Genomic DNA, 17,749 nt, shown 5'->3' with positions numbered 1-17,749 from the left:
TAAGTTCACTGAAAAATGTTAGATTGTTGTTCAAAGCTTTGGAAGTACTAAGGTTGTTTTAAAATCATTTAAAACATTTTTTAGTACCTCAATTATATTTGAGGTACTAAAAAATGTGCTGAACGTGCTATAAATAGAACCATAAATCTGTATATAAATACAAAAAATACAAAATTATTTATATTCAGTCTCCTCGGTTCTAAAATACAGCCAATATCGCATGCATCTGAGTCGTATTTTGCAGGTTTTTTTGAGACGATCTGGTAACCATATGTAATAAATATATTAATTTTAGTAGGTATAATGTTTCTGGGTTTTTTCGGTACTGAAATAATTTGTGACAGTCTATATAAAAAGACAAAAAAGTGCTGAAATACAAGAAATATATTTCATATTTTTTTCCTGTTGTCGTCAGCGATTTAGTGGATACAAATATATTATAATGTTCCCCATTTTAAAAATTTCAGAAAAATCAAATCAGTTATTTCAGAGGCGTTTTGCTTACACCCAATTTTTGTGAAACACTATACACCTAAAGCTTCAGTAACACTATATGTGAACAAATGAAAAGAAATCATGTCAGAAAATGAAGTATTGTAATCGAATCCATCGGCCGACTCTCTACTTTTACGTTTTCTTGACCTTTCATGACCCCTAGAGTACGAAGAAATAAGTCTCCCTTTTCCATCTGTCTGTCTGTCTGTCCGGATTTTTATTAGACAGACAATCTCCGAAAGGCTGATTGTTGTCAAATTTTGTATTTATATTAGGAATATCATGCAGATGGTAAAACGCTAACCAAAATTTGTCTAATCATTCCCATCAATAATGTGATGACGTCACTTCAAAATTGTCCATAGTAAATGGCTTTTAAATTGTATAAAATCACATAGTCCTACACGTGCAGTTTATGACTCAGTGTTGAGTTTTTACCCGAAACGTCCAGATTTTTGAAAAAAAAAAAAGAAAGAAAATGATACAACAACATTTTGCAATTTAATTTTGAATCTGCAAAACCAAATGCTTTGAAATCGTGCAGATGTTTCAAGGTTATGATAAATTTTTAATCAAAATATGTTTACTTATCCCCTCCAAAACATTGATGCCGTCATCTCAAAATTTTGCCTATCTAAAATGTGGACAATATGATCAGTGTGTGATTTATCACTGCATTCATATTTTTTAAATTTGCTTAAACAGGGTGACTCAAAAAAATTGATGAATGCGTGAATTTATTTTATTGGTTTAATCAGGAACTGAAAAACCGAATCCTTTGAAATCTTGGAGATGTTTTAAAGTTATCATAAGCATGGTAAATTTTTTATCAAAATGTATTTGCTCATCCCCCCCCTAAAAAATGTATAACATCACCTCCAAATATTGCTGAATATATACTATCTTAAATGTGCAAAATATGAGGAGTCTGTACTTGTGATTTATTTTCAATATATAATAAATTAATTTAATTTTTTAAATTTAACAAGTTTTTACAAGTTTAATAGGGCCAAAATCAGTCTTATCTTAGCCTCTGAGAAAATAAAGGGCGGGTGGGCGAGCCTAGTACTCGCTAACATAAATCTTATTTTGACAAATGACATCCTCTGAGAAAATAGGGGGCGGGTGGGCGGGGCTAGTGCATGGTAAGATAAGACTGATTTTGGCATATAATATACCCTCTAAGAAAACAAAGGGTGGGCAGGGCTAGTACTTGCTAAGATAAGACTTAATTCGGCAAATGACTTATCCTCTGGGAAAATGGGGGGGCGGGTGGGCGGGCCTAGTATTTGTTAAGATAAAACTGATTTTGCTCCTATGAATCTTGTAGAAACTTGTGAAATTTAAGGTGTTAAATTGCAAATTTACATAGTAATGAGTTAAATTCCTAAATCTACCCGAAATGTGCAAAATATGATGAGTTTTTACTTGTGATTTTTCACTGTATTAATATTTTTTAGTTTTGCTTATACGGGGTGTCTCAAAAAAATTAATGACTGAGTCAATTTATTTTATTGATTGAATCAAGAATTGTAAAACTGAATACTTTGTTTTTAATCAAAATATATCTGTTTATCAAGCCCAAAAATTTGATGACGATGAATAAATTGAATTCAGAATACGTTTTCTATATGTCGTCGATTTTTCTCTTCTTTTTAATCAAACGTATTGTGATGAATTTTTCATTCAAATTTGTCTACAAAAATTTACCATTTGAAACATGTTTTAAGTTTCTTCTTGTGAAAAGAAGACTACGTATGTTAAGAAAAAAAGGCAAAATTCGTATTTTTTAGAACTGCTTACAGGAAATTAAAGACATGTTTTTGGGTATCGTGTTGTTCAAAGAATACTAAGTATATTAAGAAAAAAAAGGCAAAATATAAACCTTTGCCTTGATTTTGTTTGTTGTTAATATATTTTTTATCATTCATTATTCGATCTCTGACATTTCCAATTCTTTTTGCTTACACTGTCACTGGTTGACCTGTGCTTTGGCAATCCATATATAACGCGTGTTCAATTGGAAAGTCATCAAGTTAGCGTTGCTTTTTTGATAGAAGAAAACCTGGCGAAAACGGATGTATTTTATTAATCCCAACTGTAGTGCAGAACTGACATTTTCGCGTTGGTAGCTGTCATTGAATAAATTTTAGGGTTATGGTAGACATACTTCTCAAAAAATTGTGGCCAACTTGATGACTTTTTCAATTGAACATCCGATTTGTCCGATATGTAAATTTTATTGGACCCAAATTTTTTGTAATAAGAAAATCTCGTGTTTTCTTTAATTATAATACTCCAAGAAATATTTTTTGCATTAAAAAAAATAGCCAAATTATCAGACAAGAAGACACAATCGTAAATAATGTGACCATTGGCCGTCTCCGCTTCCCATGCACCGTTTATAATGAGTTTTTAACTCTTATTTAAATAAAAAAGAAAATAACACTCCCTTGCACTTATGGGTTATGACTCCGTTTTCATTTTTTACTCTATACATCCAGATTTTTGGAAAAAAGAAAAACAAAATTATACATTTTACAATTTAATTTTAAAATTCCAGAACCTCTCGCAAATGTTTGAAGGTTTTCGTAACCATAGCATTTTTTTACTTCATAGAGGTAATCACAAACAAACTCGCAAAACCAAATTTGATTTCTTTTGAAAAAAGAAACGGGATTTATTGGACTTTACTTCAGGGATGAGGGAAGTTCTATCAAAATAACTTTCTTCTCCCAGAATTATTTGTGGATTTTCCGGACTTCACCAAAAGCTCAATTTTTCGGTTTCTAATTTATGAAATTTTTTATTTTACCCAACCACTGTCGAAAATTACCAAAAAATTTCTTTTTGTTAATTTCCTCCACAAGTTTCTTGCGGTTTTATTTCTTCCGAAATTTGCACCTTTTTTCCAGAATCGGCAAAGTAAAATAAGGCAAATTTTGAGGTAGATTGAAAATTTGACTTTGAACCCAAATATTTTGAAAACTGTCGTCAAATATTTTGAAAACTGGCGTCCTATCAACTTTGCATTATTTTTACAAATAGACATACTGTTACGGTGTAAGCACGATTTTTTTCATAATTTTGGGCTATCCATTTTTTCCGGAATTGCTCTAAAAAAATCCTCCACAAGAATAGTCTGATAGCTCGGGAATTTTTTATTTTCGCCTCCAATCTTGGCCCGGGTACAACGTTTTTCGATTCAGTTCTTCGAAATCTGTCTTCAAAATTATTTGTAGATGGCTTGGTAACTTTGCAAAAAGCTCGATTTTTCGATTTCTAATTTGTGAAATTTTTGACGTTTACCAAAGCACTGTTAAAAATTAACAAAAAAATCCATTTGTTACCTCTCGCAAATGACATAGAGGTTATCACAAAAAAAATTACAAAATCAAAGTTTATATTAAAAAAAAAAACGGGATTTACTGGACTTTACTTCAGGGATGAGAGAAGTTCTATCAAAATAAAAAATGATGTTCTATATGCCAATAGTGGCATAGCATGACTCACTTCTATGCAAGGCCCGATCGTCGGCCTTGCGCTGCGTTTCTGTCCTACGCAATTATGTATACACGATCACTTTCTGCATTTATAACACAAATAATAATTACTCCCTCTTGCCCAAACGAAATTGTTTAGCCTTAATGCAAAAATACAGTATTCACAGTATCACGTTTATATATGGAAAATCAATCATTTAAGTTAGAGCGATTAAAAAAAATTGTTGAATGTTTCAAATACTGTAGAAGTATGGCGTGAGACCGAAGGTCGGCAGAAGCAGCGAACACTTATTTCCTCAATGCTGTTTTTTTTATTTGAGAAAAATAAATAACGTCTAATGTTTGTTTGCCAATCATTTATAAACAAAACACACCAATTTGTCAATTTTACGAGCACATTTTTTAATATAATTGATTTCCTTAAGTCGCAATGAGTATTCACAATTGTTATTAGTAAAGTTTATCTTAAATTAGTTTTAAATTGACAGAATTAACCGGACTGTAAGATATCGTGACTAATAAATTCATAGTCAGTGTTTTCCTAATGTAAATAACGAGATTCCGAGAAATTAAAATCATAAATATGTATGTGTAGCGTTAAAAGCTACGAACAAATTGTGTATGTAGTAGTCTGAGAAAAACACATTTAATAATCAGAAAATTCAAATCAATCTTGTCTCCAACGGCATTGATGTCTCACTGCAGAAAGTGTTTTTGTATTTATCTATTCTCTTCTGCCAATAAATTATCGAGCCTTGTTTGTCATGATTAAATTGTAATTTATTCAAGATTATAATAAATTGAAAGAAACAAATTGATAAAATAACCGTCATAATTTATAGATGTTGGGTTAATAAAGGCAGTCGAGATATAGACGAAGATCTTTCATCGGGTAAAAATCAGTTCTTTCGAATTTCGAAAACTATATTCTCTGCAAATTCTTTTTATTTTAATACAAGGTACTAACAAAACTACGGCATGATAAAAAAAATCTGAACCAAAAATCTATGTTCAAAGCTTTTTTAAGGAGATTTTGTTGTTTTTTCTAGTGTTTATTTATTTATTATTTATTTTTTTTTTTTTTCAATAGAGCACCTGGTGACGCGTGGGCCCGCCTGGCGACCTTAATGAATCTTCTGGAGAAGTTACATCAAACTGCAGCCAATGCTCTCGTGTCGGAATACAAGGAAGGTAAATGAACATCAAACGAAATTACCGATCAAAATTAGTTGTCAAACGTCGGACATGTTAATTAAGTTAATGACGATACCAGCAAAACGAATACAAGTAATATTAGAAAATTACGATGTTGGCAGGGACTAAATTAAAGTCAAAGACTTCTCTCCCGTCTTGTCTTGGCGATATTAATTTGTTAAGAGCCTCATCGGATGGTTTTTGTAATAAGTGCATAAAATGATTGCGAAGTCAGCGTCATGCACGGACTCATTCGGAATTAAAGCGAACTCTAACGGGACTTTTCCGTCGATTCGCGTTTCGGACGAATGTGGATATTTTGTTGTCTTGCGTTGGTGAGGAGGAAATACGGTCCGATTAAATATTTGCACTTCGCGAATTGATAAAAGTTTATTTGGAGAGTTCGGTCGTGCTTCCTGTGATAATTATGCGATACCGCAAGTCTCCAGCTGTTGCAAGTGAACCGGGGCCATTAAAAAATTTGCGCCGGTGCATTCAAGCATTGTTTCTCATTCGTTAAAAATAATTATATCGGGAATTTGAATAATGTTTTTTCTACAACGGAAAATCGCGCCGTTATTAACGTATAAGATTGCACGCAATTATCGTATGGTAATTAGTGAGGATTTTTAATGTTGGTGAATAAAAATCGCCGCTCAAGTATTCAAAGAGAATTTTACTAGCAGGTGTTTTGAGAAAACTTTCAAACAATACAGTACTTGATGTTTTTTCTTTCGTATACTGTTAATTCCTCTTAACATGGCATTTAAGAGGCGTTTACCTCTGCGGGTTTTACTTTTGTTGTAGTTGTTTGAATGCAAAGGACAACGCACGGGTTATATGGGTTTTCCGGAACGTCGAGGTTTTTTTAGTTTTTGGGTGGATGTCATTGCTCATGTTTGGCACTCAGTATACTGGCAAACTTGATTTAGCGGTGATTAATTTTTTATGTAACGTCACAAGTTTAGGTTTAATTTCCACTTGCTTATTCTCGCTTTTATTTGTTTTTACTTTTCCCAGTAAATCACTTTCCACATTATAATGAGACAAGTTGTAAGCATAGTTCAAAGAAAATTTGGGTGGTTGTTGTTTCTCGAAAAAGGTAGTCAGAATTTTATGTTATAAAGATTATCTGAATCACTGTAGGAACTGCAAAAAAAAGTAAGAGATCAAGACAAAAAGTGATTTTATGTGCTGTGGCGGAAAGTACAGAGCTTCCATAAATGTTTCTTACGTCCAGTGATCTGTGAAATTTAAAAATATTTGCCACTTCTTAGTAATGATGGACATTTTTAAAGTTTTAATTGAATCTGGTTAATATATCGTGTGATTTTTTTTTTTTTACTTCCCGAGCGTAAGCAAAGGAAGTATTGTAATCGAGTCCGTCGGCCGACTCTCTACTTTTACGTTTTCTCGATCTTTCATGACCCCTAGAAGACGAAGAAATAGGTCTCCCATTTCCGTCTGTCTGTCCGTCTGTCCGTCTGTCCGTCTGTCCGTCCGTCTGTCCGTCTGTCCGTCTGTCCGTCCGTCTGTCCGTCTGTCCGTCCGTCCGTCCGTCTGTCCGTCTGTCCGTCCGTCTGTCCGTCTGTTGTCCCGGATTTTTATTAGACAGATAATCTCCGAAAGTACTCGACCGATTGTTGTGAAATTTTGTACTTATATTAAGAATATCATGTAGATGGTAAAACGCTAACCAAAATTTGTCTAATCATCCCCACCACTAATGCGATGACGTCACTTCAAAATTGTACATAGTAAATGGGTTTTCAATTGTATAAACTAACATAGTCCTACACATGTAGTTTACAACTCCGAATCGACTTTTCACCCGAAACGTCCAGATTTTTGGAAAAAAAATCAAAATTATAAAACAACATTTTGAAATTTAATTTTTAATCTGCTAACCAGAATGCTTTGAAATGTTGCAGATGTTTTAAGGCTATAAAGAGCATCATAAATCTTTAGTCAAAAAATATTTGCTTACCCCCTCCAAAAACTTGATGACGTCAGCTCAAAAGTTTGTGGAATAAATCATATCTAAAATGTACAAAATATGATGAGTCTGTACTTGTGATCTATCACTCCATTCATATTTTTTGGATTTGCATATACAGGGTGACTCAAAAAAATTAATGAATGCGTAAATATATTTTATTGATTTAATCAGGAACTACAAAACCGAATGCTCTGAAATCTTGCAGATGTTTTAAGGTCATAAAGAGCATAATAAATGTTTAGTCAAAATATATTTGCTTATCCCCTCCAAAAACTTGATGACGTCAGCTCGAAAGTTTGCCGAATAAATCTTATCTAAACTGTACAAAATATGATGAGTCTGTACTTGTAATTTATCACTCCATTCATATTTTTTGGATTTGCATATACAGGGTGACTCAAAAAAATTAATGAATGCGTAAATTTATTTTTTCGATTTAATCATGAACTGCAAAACCGAATGCTTTGAAATCTTGCAGATGTTTTAAGGTTATAAAGAGCATAATAAATGTTTAGTCAAAATACATTTGCTTATCCCCTCCAAAAAATTGATGACGTCAGCTCGAAAGTTTGCCGAATAAATCATATCTAAAATGTACAAAATATGATGAGTCTGTACTTGTGATCTATCACTCCATTCATATTTTTTGGATTTGCATATACAGGGTGACTCAAAAAAATTAATGAATGCGTAAATTTATTTTACTGATTTACTCAGAAACAACAAAACCGAATTCTTTGAAATCCACTGCGAAAAAAAAAACATAATAGGCATGCAGTCGTCACGTTTCCGACAGCGAGGGAAGTACTGTCGAAACTCTTTAGACCAATTTTTTTGATTTGTGATTTACCCAAGAATTTGTTGACAGAACAAATCCGACCGAAAACTAGTCGTAGCTTAACAGTTTTTATTTTTAAGGAATTATTGTGATGAATTGACAATTTGACAACATAATTTTTATTTGGGTTTTCTGAGTCTGAACTTAAAAAGCTAGGTTGTAATGTCAACAGGAATTAAACCCTTGTTGCATTTAAAATGGCAAAATGGTGTTTTAGAAAGTCGAGAATAAGAAATAATGTAAAGTGTCAAATCGGGCGGTCGAGGTGGGAGCTAATTAAACAGTCGTCATAAAATCCCTATAGATAATTCAAATTTCTTTGAGCTGTTGCGCAGTCATGCTGAAAATATCCGTTGTACAATTCTTGCATGTTCTGATATCTCACAACCGTAACTGACGGAAGAAAATAGACCCAAATAGTCATCTTCGAGAAACGGCACACTTGAGTTTTTTTGTTAAGATTACACTAATTATTATCAATATAAAATCCACTTTTTGTCCAATAAAATGGGAGATCAAGAAGAAACGGGGTGGGTGGGCGGGGCCACTCTGAGTTTTTTTAGCGTTGATTCGATCACTTAAAACAAAAAACGTCAATCTTCATCGCACGGTAAATAAAATAAGCCAATGAAATCCAAAAGTGGAGATGGCTAGTGTTAGTTTTACATTTTTTTGTTAAGATTCCACTAAGTATCAACGTAAAATCCACTTTTTGTCCAATAAAATGGGAGATCAAGAAGAAAACGGGGTGGGTGGGCGGGGCCACTCTGAGTTTTTTAGAGTTGATTCGATCACTTAAAACAATAAACTTCAATCTTCATCTCACGGTAAATAAAATAAGCCAATGAAATCCAAAAGTGGAGATGCCTAGTGTTAGTTTTACATTTTTTTTGTTAAGATTCCACTAACTATCAACGTAAAATCCACTTTTCGCCCAATAGAATGAGCGATCAAGATGAAAACAGGGTTGGTGGGCGGGGCCACTTTGAGTTTTTTAGCGTTGATTGTACCACTTAATAAAATAAACTTCAATGTTGATCTCACACTAAATAAACTAAACCATTGAAATCCAAAAGTGGAGATGGATTGCGTTAGTTTTAGATTTTTACTTCCCGAGCGTAAGCAAAGGAAGTATTGTAATCGAGTCCGTCGGCCGACTCTCTACTTTTACGTTTTCTCGATCTTTCATGACCCCTAGAAGACGAAGAAATAGGTCTCCCATTTCCGTCTGTCTGTCCGTCTGTCCGTCTGTCCGTCCGTCTGTCCGTCTGCCGTCCCGGATTTTTATTAGACAGATAATCTCCGAAAGTACTCACTCGACCGATTGTTGTGAAATTTTGTACTTATATTAAGAATATCATGTAGATGATAAAACGCTAACCAAAATTTGTCTAATCATCCCCACCACTAATGCGATGACGTCACTTCAAAATTGTACATAGTAAATGGGTTTTCAATTGTATAAAATAACATAGTCCTACACATGTAGTTTACAACTCTGAATCGACTTTTCACCCGAAACGTCCAGATTTTTGGAAAAAAAATCAAAATTATAAAACAATATTTTGAAATTTAATTTTTAATCTGCTAACCAGAATGCTTTGAAATGTTGCAGATGTTTTAAGGCTATAAAGAGCATCATAAATCTTTAGTCAAAATTTGGTTATCTTCTACAAAAAACTGATGACGTCAGCTCAAAAGTTTGCCGAATAAATCGTATCTAAAATGTACAAAATATGATGAGTCTGTACTTGTGATTTATCATTCCATTCATATTTTTGGATTTGCACATGCAGGGTGACTCAAAAAAATTAATGAAGGCGTGAATTTATTTTATCCATTTAATCAGGAATTACAAAACCGAATGCTTTGAAATCTTGGGAATATTTTAAAGTAATTATAAGCATGGTAAACTTTTGTTCAAAATGTATTTGTTCATCCCTCCTAAAAAAATTGATGACGTCACCCTTAAATTTTGCTGAATAAATCCTATCTAAAATGCAAAAAATATGATGAGTTTGTACTTGTGATTTATCATTCCATTCATATTTTTTAGATTTTCTTAAGAGGTGGTATAAAAAAATTAATGCAGTCAATTTATTTTATTGATTAAATTAAAGGCAATACTTATTATTAGTATTACACCCCAACCAACCCAATTTGGTAGACACAAAATTTGTTAAAGGAAAAACTCGGTTGAAACATAAGAGTAGCACGCTTATTTACATCGACTTTAACATTATAGACCTGCATTTGTTTTATGCGTTCACTTGGTTCCGCGAATGCGAAATAGACATGTTTATAATCAACCAATTGTGAATTTCACCGTCAAGAATTAAAATAAAACGCAATGTTTTATATAATAAGCGGAAGTCGAAGCAATAAAACCGATGGTCGTTTTGTTTACAGTTTCTCTGTTTGGCTCTCACGTATGCTGTTACGCTTGTCATCTTAAATTAAGAATGTTTATACATAAACGATTTTCAGTTGCCCCTCATATTACTAGACAGCGGATTTCTGTCGGGCTACGTCACGATTATAGGGGGGGACGTGCTGGATTCCATAAATATAATTAACGATTTATTAATCAAACGGCTAAGTAAATGAGAACGGGAATTAACAGCAGAGTGCAACGAAACAACGTTATTCTAATCTCAAATAAACGAAGTGCAGTCCGCAACGGCAATGAATTCGCATCCCGCGCGAGCCGTACCGAGTTTGGCCTTGCCTAGCCCGACAGAAATCCGCTCTCTAGATATTACACACCGGCGCCGTATACGTGAGTAAATTGTTTCGTTATTTTATTGATTATAAGAAATCAATATTCTAAACGACCCAATTCATTTTCCCGAAAATTTGGGAACACAATAATTTTATTCTTAGAATTACACTACATCTATCCCAACTGATATACGTGTCCTTGCAAAAATGTTGATGACGTCATCACATTTTTTTTTTAAATTCCCACTACAAAAATGTAATGAGAAAAAAAAACATAATAGGCATGCAGTCGTCAAGTTTCCTACAGCGAGGGAAGTACTGTCTAAACTCTTTAGACCAATTTTTTGTTATAATTCCACTAATTGTAGGTAAAAAATCCACTTCTCGCCCAATAAAATGAGCGATCAAAAAGAAAACGGGGTGGGTGGGTGGGGAAACTATGATTTTTTTATCGTAATTTCAACAACTAATAAGAAGAAAATTTGGAGACGGCCTCTTCAATTTCTTGGGAGGGAGAAGATCAATCTTTTGTGGATGTAATGTTGTTCTTTCAAAATAAAGGTTGAAAGATGAAACCGGGTTTCATCACTAAAAAGTTTTATATCAATAATTTTCAACAACTTTGGGAGTTCGTCTTATTAGTGTGCGACTTCTGGATTTCCTCTGAACGCTACCAATCTCAGGAAAATCACAAAACTGAGAATCCTTAAAAAATTAGCTTCAAAAACAGGAACTCCTGGGATTTTTTAACGAAATTCTTGAAAACAGAGTTGAGTTTCTTACAACCATACACCATTCACTTGTTAAGGAAGTAAGCATGAGCACATTTTTCTCGATATGAAAATTATACTGTCAGAAAAATTAAAGGTAGTGCCCATTTGTATGTTAGAATCATTTATGACCCCACTATAGTAAAATGCACTGCTTTTTTGAAAATGTAATTTATCAACAAATGTCGATAATTAATCGATTCCTAATGAGATATATACCGGGTGTCTGGAAAATGGTGGATTAACTGTTCAGTACGTTACGTACGGGAGTTTCGGAAGTCCCAAAAAAAATAAAAAAATTTATGGTGAAGATTACGAAAAAACGTAATTTTATAAAAGTAAAATTGGCAACACTGCACAAGCTATTATTTTTCATTAATAAATAAACCAAAAAAACAACAAAAGAAAAAAAAGCGTAACCAACTAAAGACTAGAGATGTTCAAAATTTCTGCCTTGTGCATATTAAGTAAGTTCTTAATGTTTCGAAATTTTGATCATTTTTTGTAAAAGTTGGTCATCAGTTCCTACTAAGATAAAACTGATTTTGGCAAATGACATATCTTCGAAGAAAAGAGAGGGTGGGTGGGCGGGGCTAGTATCTGCTAAGATAAGACTGATTTTCGCAAATGAGTATCCTGTAAGAAAAATAATTAAATTACTATGAGAAAAGACACTAGAAGTTCCAAAGCACTTTCAAATTCTTTCCAAACAAGAATACCTAGAAACTCAAGATTGTTTTAAATTTTCCAAAAAAAAGCTGGGTTCCAAAATTAACTCAAAAACAGGTCAGGTTAGAATTTTCCAAAAATAGAACACCAAAGTCCTCCAAAATTGTTTTAAATAATTTACAAAAAAAAATCTCCATGGGTTCCCAAAATAATACACCATGGGTACCCAAACACTAAAAGTTACAGCGACAAAACATTAGGGGCCGGTTTATAGAACAGCGAGTTAAATATTTAATCCTCGATTAGTTTAACAGAGAATTAAACTGTGGAATATGAGCCCGTGATTGGTTGAAACATGCACGTTTCCTAGCAACGGACCTCAGTTAAAAGTTAATCACGAATTAACTTTAACTTCGCTTTCTATAAATCGGGTCTAGATTCCTTTAAATTTCTCCGAAAATAAAACACCAGGGGACCTAAAATTAACTACGAACATTTTAAATGTAGGGTTTTGAAAACTTTGACAATTTTTGATACTTCAAACATTTTTAACTGCTTACTCGATTTTTATTGATTTATACTTTCGCTTTGTATCAGGCAAACATTGTTGTCAAATGGAATTTTACCAAATTATTATAAAAACAACACACCAGTTGATTGTTAGAGAGAGAGTTAATCCGCCATTTTCCAGACACCCGGTATATTTAAACTTAAATCTTCAAAATACTAGCATTTTACAAAGTTTTTTTTGTTGAATGTACTTAACATAAAGTTGAAGAAACCCATATCTTTTACAAAATTATAGGCGACGATTACTAAAGCTGTACACAAAATACGTCGCCTTCCGTCCGCCTCATATGGATAAATCAAGATTTTTTTTGTTAAGTACGAAAATGGAAGATTGCACAAACAAGTTGTAAGCATCCATAAATAATCATGTACTGTTCAAGAAGTAGCTGCTTATTTTGATTTGCTAAATATAAAGGACTACACTGGCCATTGTTTACGACGAACGTCATACCACATTACTAATTAAATCATTAATGACTGGTACTAATTAACTGCCTTGAAAAAGCATAAAAACTCACTGACAAGTATGTTAGAAGTAGTGAGTATGTAGAGCATCAAGACGATAGTAGAAATAATCATCCCGTGTTTGTTCTAATTCAGCTAATGCTAAAATACTGATTTTAGTGTTGTTTTTATTTTATTATAAAAAAACATTGGTGCTAAAACGGTTGGAGAAAAAAGAATGTTTTATTCGTACAAAAATACATTTTCGCGCCTCGTAAAGTCGCCGGTCTTGGCTTAGCGGAGTTGAGCAATCCTCATAATACATGTATAATTTAAAATTTTATGGTCCGATTATCTAAATATTATCGCGAAACAAATAAAAATCGAACCGATAAAAAGATTTATGAAAGCAGGTTATAAGTAATAAAAGTTAAAAAAATGTCTCTGGTATGTTGTAACCATGTGGAAGCGTTTAATTACACTTTTAACCTAACCTGGAAAACTCAAATTGATGGTACCAAGAAATGCAGGTCCGGATCTGATCCAGTTCAGATTTGTTTATTACAAACGACATCGTCAATCATATGTCTAACGGACATTTGTCCAAAAACTAACTGTACGGTGTCATTTGCAGTAAACAGCTTCAAATTTCACCTCTCTTCTCCACTGAGAAAATATTCCACGACGTCCTCACCATCATCAACAACCAGCAAATTGACTTGTCGATCCCGAGCTCTCCATCCATCCATCGACCACTTAAAATCCTTTTGTACCGACCAAGTGCAGAACTTTTTCGTACAAAACACCTAACAAAACAACTTTTTTTCATCACGACGAGTTCCTCCGAGAACGAATCTAAGCCGACAGTATAATTATACGTGCAGACAAAACTTTTTGCGGTTGCGTTAGCCCGGCCGCAAGACTCCTAAATTGCAATTTAGATTGTTCGTTATTCCCGAATTGGGCGCGGCCAATTTCGACGACGTGCAATTTCGGCCCACGTAAAACTTCCAAAAATAGAAGGAATCGATAAAAAAGAGCCAAAATCATTACAGGTTATGAGCAGGTGAAGCTGCCGGAGGACAGCGTCTTGAGCGGTTTCACTCCGTTGATGGTCAACGAGCCCGACATCAGCTACGCTCCCAAAGATCTAGATATCGAAGTCGCGCAGTTTGCCCTCCGAATGGACAAACTCCTCTTTTTCGGAACGGTCTTTTTATGCGGCTTGGAGCCGCCCGTTCTCAAGCTCGAGATCGAAGATGACTTCAGGGAGTACGTTTCGGTGGTGTGTACGTCCAACAGCAGGGATTCACCGGTAGCCGCCCAGGATCTGGTGAGTTGAGAGAGAGAGAGAAAGATATAGTGTCTTCGTCTAAGCGGTACCACGTGGATGAAAAAAAGTCGAAAAACATTGCGGTTTTTGTTATTGTTTTGTGTCAATATTTTTCTCATTAGCTAAATCTGTTTATTCTAGTAGCGGGTAAGCGCTCAGCCGATGTGGATGTATAAACTACTTAATTGACACCTGTTCAAACAGTAATACACTTTCGTTAGGAGACAAGCAATTAGAGAAACTCCTACGAAAGATTTCTGTGTTATTAAAACGGTCCACCATGTTCAAGATGACCGAAAAATTATTTTTAGGAGTTACAGAGGGTTTACGTGTTTATGAATACTTTCAAAGTTTTTTTTACAACTTATAGTATCAAAATGCGATATGCACCATTGGCACCATGAATTTTAACCCAATTGGTAAAAATTATTCGATTTAAACCTAAACAGGTCTCAAATAGCTGTAGCTTAACATCAACTAACAGATATTTCTTGATAAAAACGAATAGTTTGTGCATTATCTTCAATAAAGTTATTTACTTCGTGTGATTCGTCCTTGGATTTAATTAGGACTATTTCAACTGCGTACATTTACAGGTAACAAAACCAGATTCTAAATCTAGAATGATTCTTCCAACGTATTAACTTTTTTTACTTGTGGTTTTTTGTTTATATTTAGCTTATTCGGACACAACAGATATCCCTGAGCTTAATATTACATAATTAAATATAGCTAATTTGCCGCTACAAAAATTCAGTGATAGACTGACAGTTCTTGTCCAAATTCTTAACTATTTAAAACAAATACCGCTCTTATCTATAATGTTTTTTTTCTGGACTAGAACTTTCTCAGTTCTACAACTTCCAGTGCGCTCTCGGCGACCCTCGGGGTTAATCATCTATATTTGTTTTAAGGAGGCTCAAATAACCCTTCTTGGCCCTTAAAGAAACCGCAAAAAAGGACCTTAGGGACCCATATAAAAAAATCTTTAGGGTCCTTTGTATTTTATTTTTGCAAGAATTTCAAAGATTCTTAGGAGTTCTTAAGGTCGATTTATAAACTTGCCGCTGACGTTGACGTTGCCGTTGAAAGTTAGCACGCCGTTGGGGTGACAGTCGAGTTATCCAACTTTTAACTTTCGCCGTTACGTTGCCGTTGACAGTAGGTTGGTTTTCTTTTTTAATAAATCATATAGTTTTCTTTGTATAACACGATTACTTAAGCTTAAGAACGTGTTTCACATGGTAATTTGTCGCAAAAAAATAAGAATTTTACAGTTAAGCTCCGCCTCTCGGCTTACGACGAATAAAAAAATCAGCAGAATTGAGTTAGGGCGGATGGGCGGGGCTTATATTTTGCCTTTTTTTTCTTAATATACATAGTCTTTTCACAACAAGAAACTTAAAACATGGTTAAAATGGTACATTTTTGGAAGGAAATATGGACTTGCAATTATGGGGTGGAGCCTAACTGCATATTTCCTTATACAAATTTTACATTTGTAACATATTTTAACTTTCATGTTGTAAAAAGGAAATTTACACATATTAAAACAAGAAGGCAAATGTATCTCAATTGTGATGATTTTTTTATTCGCCGTGAACCAGCTTAACTGTAAAATATTTATTTCTTTACAATAAATTAAAAACATGTTTTTGAGTATCGTGTTCAAAGATACTATGTACATTAAAAAAAAAAGGCAAAATATAAAAACCCCGCCCGCCCACCTCATCTCAATTGTGACGATTTTTTTTAATTCTTAGAAACTTAAAACACGTTTAAAATGATGAATTTTTGTAAGTAAATATGGATTTTGCGATTAAGCTCCGCCCCTAGGCCTGCCAACGAATGAAAACTTCATTACTATTTCGATCAGGGCAGGTATGGATGGGGTTTAATCTTTGACTTTAATTTTTTCTTAAAATACGAGTACATAATATTATTTGAATAACACGATACTCAAAAACAAGTCTTATATGACAATTTCTTGTAGAGCAATAATAAGTATTTTGCAATTAAATTACGCTCCTTTACTCTGGACGATTAGAAAAATCATCATAATTGAGATAGGGTGGGTGGGCGGGGCTTATATTTTGTCTTTTTTCTTAATATATGTAGTCTTTTCAGAACAAGAAATTTACCACGTGTTTAAAATGGTAAATTCTTCTAAACAAATATGAATCTTGTAGTTAAATCCCGCTCCTCGATCGTCAACGAATGAAATATTCATCACAATCGAGAATTCAGATTGTGGCGGGTACCTACATGGTATTTTTTGAACAACACGATACTCAAAAACATGTTTTTAATTTCTCGTTGAGAAATAAAGATTCTGCAGTTAAGCTCCGCCCCCTTGGCTTCCGACGAATAAAAAAATCATCACAACTGAGATAGGGCGGGTGGGCGGGGCTACATTGTGCCTTTTTTTCGTAATATATTATGTAGACTTATTTAGACAATATGAAACTTAGGACATGTTTGAAATGGTAAATGTTTGTCGTAATCAACTTAAATCGTCCACTTTTCTTCTACAACCACTTTAAATACGGCAAAAGTTGGACATCAACGGCAACTTGGCAACGGAGTTTATAAGTGGCAATTTTCAGCTGTAAAAGCAACGTCAGCGGGAACAGTAACTGCAACGGGAACTCCAACGTCAACAGCAAGTTTATAAATCCCACTTAAGTCTCTTTTTACTTCCCGAGCGTAAGCGAAGGAAGAATTGTAATTGAGGCCATCGGACGAATGGACACTTTTATGTTTTCTCAACGTTTCATGACCCCACAGTAGTCTCTCGTTTCCGTCTGTCTGTCTGTCTGTCTGTATCCATCAATGTCATCAAATTTTTTATTGGTCAAATTAAGAACAAGTCACCCCATTTTCTCGAAAATGTGAAGAATACGCACGTCTTTATACACTGCCAGACAGAAAAACCCGGCCACTTGAATTTTTTGTGATTACCTTCAATTGATCGAACTTTTGTCAAAAATATTCCGAAAAGCAAAACAATGTATTCACTCACAGAAAACAACTTTATTCTAAAACATGTGGAAACAGAAAAAAAAAGTTATAATACTAAACATTAACGTAAAGTTGGAAAATATTGAAGTGGTCGGGTTTTTTTTGGCTGGCAGTGTGTAATAATGATAAAATAAGAATAGGTATATAATATTCAGAACATTTTGTTCGATTGTGGCCTAATTAATAATTTTA

The 17,749-nt window shown here is 33.9% G+C and overlaps 1 protein-coding gene across 4 annotated transcripts in view; it reads left to right on the top strand.

Annotated features, from left to right (window-relative positions):
• Positions 1 to 17,749, top strand: part of LOC135142109 (telomerase-binding protein EST1A) — a 101,564-nt gene that overhangs the window by 73,180 nt on the left and 10,635 nt on the right. For all 4 annotated transcript variants that reach the window (XR_010282466.1, XR_010282464.1, XR_010282465.1 and 1 more), the window contains 2 exons: positions 5,089 to 5,189; positions 14,259 to 14,536. Coding sequence is in view for 1 of the 4 variants with exons in the window: in XM_064073779.1 (XP_063929849.1) it covers positions 5,089 to 5,189; positions 14,259 to 14,536 (379 nt within the window). In the remaining 3 variants the exon portion in view is untranslated. The remainder of the gene's footprint in view (positions 1 to 5,088; positions 5,190 to 14,258; positions 14,537 to 17,749) is intronic.

The sequence above is a fragment of the Zophobas morio genome, unplaced genomic scaffold (assembly GCF_036711695.1).
Source record: "Zophobas morio isolate AGI-343-1 ecotype UQ-CSIRO unplaced genomic scaffold, CSIRO_AGI_Zmor_V1 ptg000004l, whole genome shotgun sequence".
NCBI classification, from domain to species: domain Eukaryota; kingdom Metazoa; phylum Arthropoda; class Insecta; order Coleoptera; family Tenebrionidae; genus Zophobas; species Zophobas morio.
This window is presented reverse-complemented; position numbering and strand designations above follow the sequence as displayed.